The sequence below is a fragment of the Triticum dicoccoides genome, unplaced genomic scaffold (genome assembly GCF_002162155.2).
Source record: "Triticum dicoccoides isolate Atlit2015 ecotype Zavitan unplaced genomic scaffold, WEW_v2.0 scaffold194998, whole genome shotgun sequence".
In the NCBI taxonomy this organism is placed as follows: Eukaryota; Viridiplantae; Streptophyta; class Magnoliopsida; order Poales; family Poaceae; genus Triticum; species Triticum dicoccoides.
In genome coordinates this window covers 1-1,124 of record NW_021231883.1, presented here as the reverse complement: position 1 = coordinate 1,124, position 1,124 = coordinate 1, and the positions used below count along the sequence as shown (strand labels likewise).

The 1,124-nt window shown below is 63.3% G+C and overlaps 1 protein-coding gene across 1 annotated transcript; it reads left to right on the top strand.

Annotated features, from left to right (window-relative positions):
- The first annotated feature begins 12 nt into the window (after window positions 1-12).
- On the top strand, window positions 13-1,118 carry LOC119344953 (aquaporin PIP2-5-like). The gene has a single exon (XM_037615229.1). The coding sequence runs from the start codon at window positions 193-195 to the stop codon at window positions 1,078-1,080; it is 888 nt and encodes a 295-aa protein (XP_037471126.1). The 5' UTR covers window positions 13-192; the 3' UTR covers window positions 1,081-1,118.
- The last annotated feature ends 6 nt before the right edge of the window (window positions 1,119-1,124 follow it).

The window sequence follows — 1,124 nt, the reverse complement described above, 5'->3', positions numbered from 1 at the left end:
GATTCTTTTGAACATAGTTCACCACATCTGCCTTGTGGTTCCTCTCTTCTCTATATATAGATGCATCTTTGCCTGCAGGTTATGGACACAATACTTAGCCGATTCTTAATTATTTTCATCCATCAATCTCTTCAGTGTCTCTTCTTTTGCTCCCGAATCAATCAGCTGAGCTAGAGGTCGATCGATATCGACATGGCCGGCGCTGCACAGGGCAAGCAGAGTAGAGAGGCCCATGGTAACAACGATATCAGCGTCACCAAGGACTACCTCGACCCTCCGGCGGTGAGGCTGTTCGACGCCGGCGAGCTGGGCCAGTGGTCCCTGTACCGCGCCATCATCGCCGAGTTCACCGCCAGCCTGCTCTTCGTCTACGTCTCCGTCGCCACCGTGATCGGCCACAAGCGCCAGACGGACGCCGAAGCGTGCAGCGGCGCCGGCGTGCTGGGCATCGCGTGGTCCTTCGGCAGCATGATCGCCGTCCTCGTCTACTGCACCGCCGGCATCTCCGGAGGCCACGTCAACCCCGCCGTCACGTTCGGGCTGCTGCTGGCCAGGAAGCTGTCGATCCCCCGCGCCTTACTCTACACGTCGGCGCAGTGCCTCGGCGCCATCTGCGGCGCGGCGATGGTCAGGGCCGTGCACGGCGCGCGGCACTACGAGCTCTACGGCGGCGGCGCCAACGCGGTCGCGCCGGGGTACTCCAAGGCGGGGGGGCTGCTGGCCGAGGCGGCCGGCACCTTCGTCCTCGTGTACACCGTCTTCTCGGCGACCGACCCGAAGCGCATGGCGCGGGACACCCACGTGCCGGTGCTGGCCCCGCTGCTCATCGGGTTCGCGGTCGTGGTGGCGCACCTGGCCACCATCCCCGTCACCGGCACCGGGATCAACCCGGCGAGGAGCCTGGGTGCCGCCGTGGTGTACAACAACAGCAAGGCGTGGAGCGAGCAGTGGATCTTCTGGGTCGGGCCGTTCTCTGGCGCCGCCGTGGCCATGGCGTACCACCAGTACATCCTCAGGGGCGGTGCCGCCGCCAAGCCACACTTCAACTTCGACAATGGATTCCGACGCATCGGCTGTTGATGGAGCCACGCCAAGAGATGATGATGGTAATCAGTCTGAGAGAG

Coding starts and splice junctions, on each gene's coding strand:
- LOC119344953 (XM_037615229.1), top strand. CDS start 193: ATGGCCGGCGCTGCACAGGGCAAGCAGAGTAGAGAGGCCCATGGTAAC.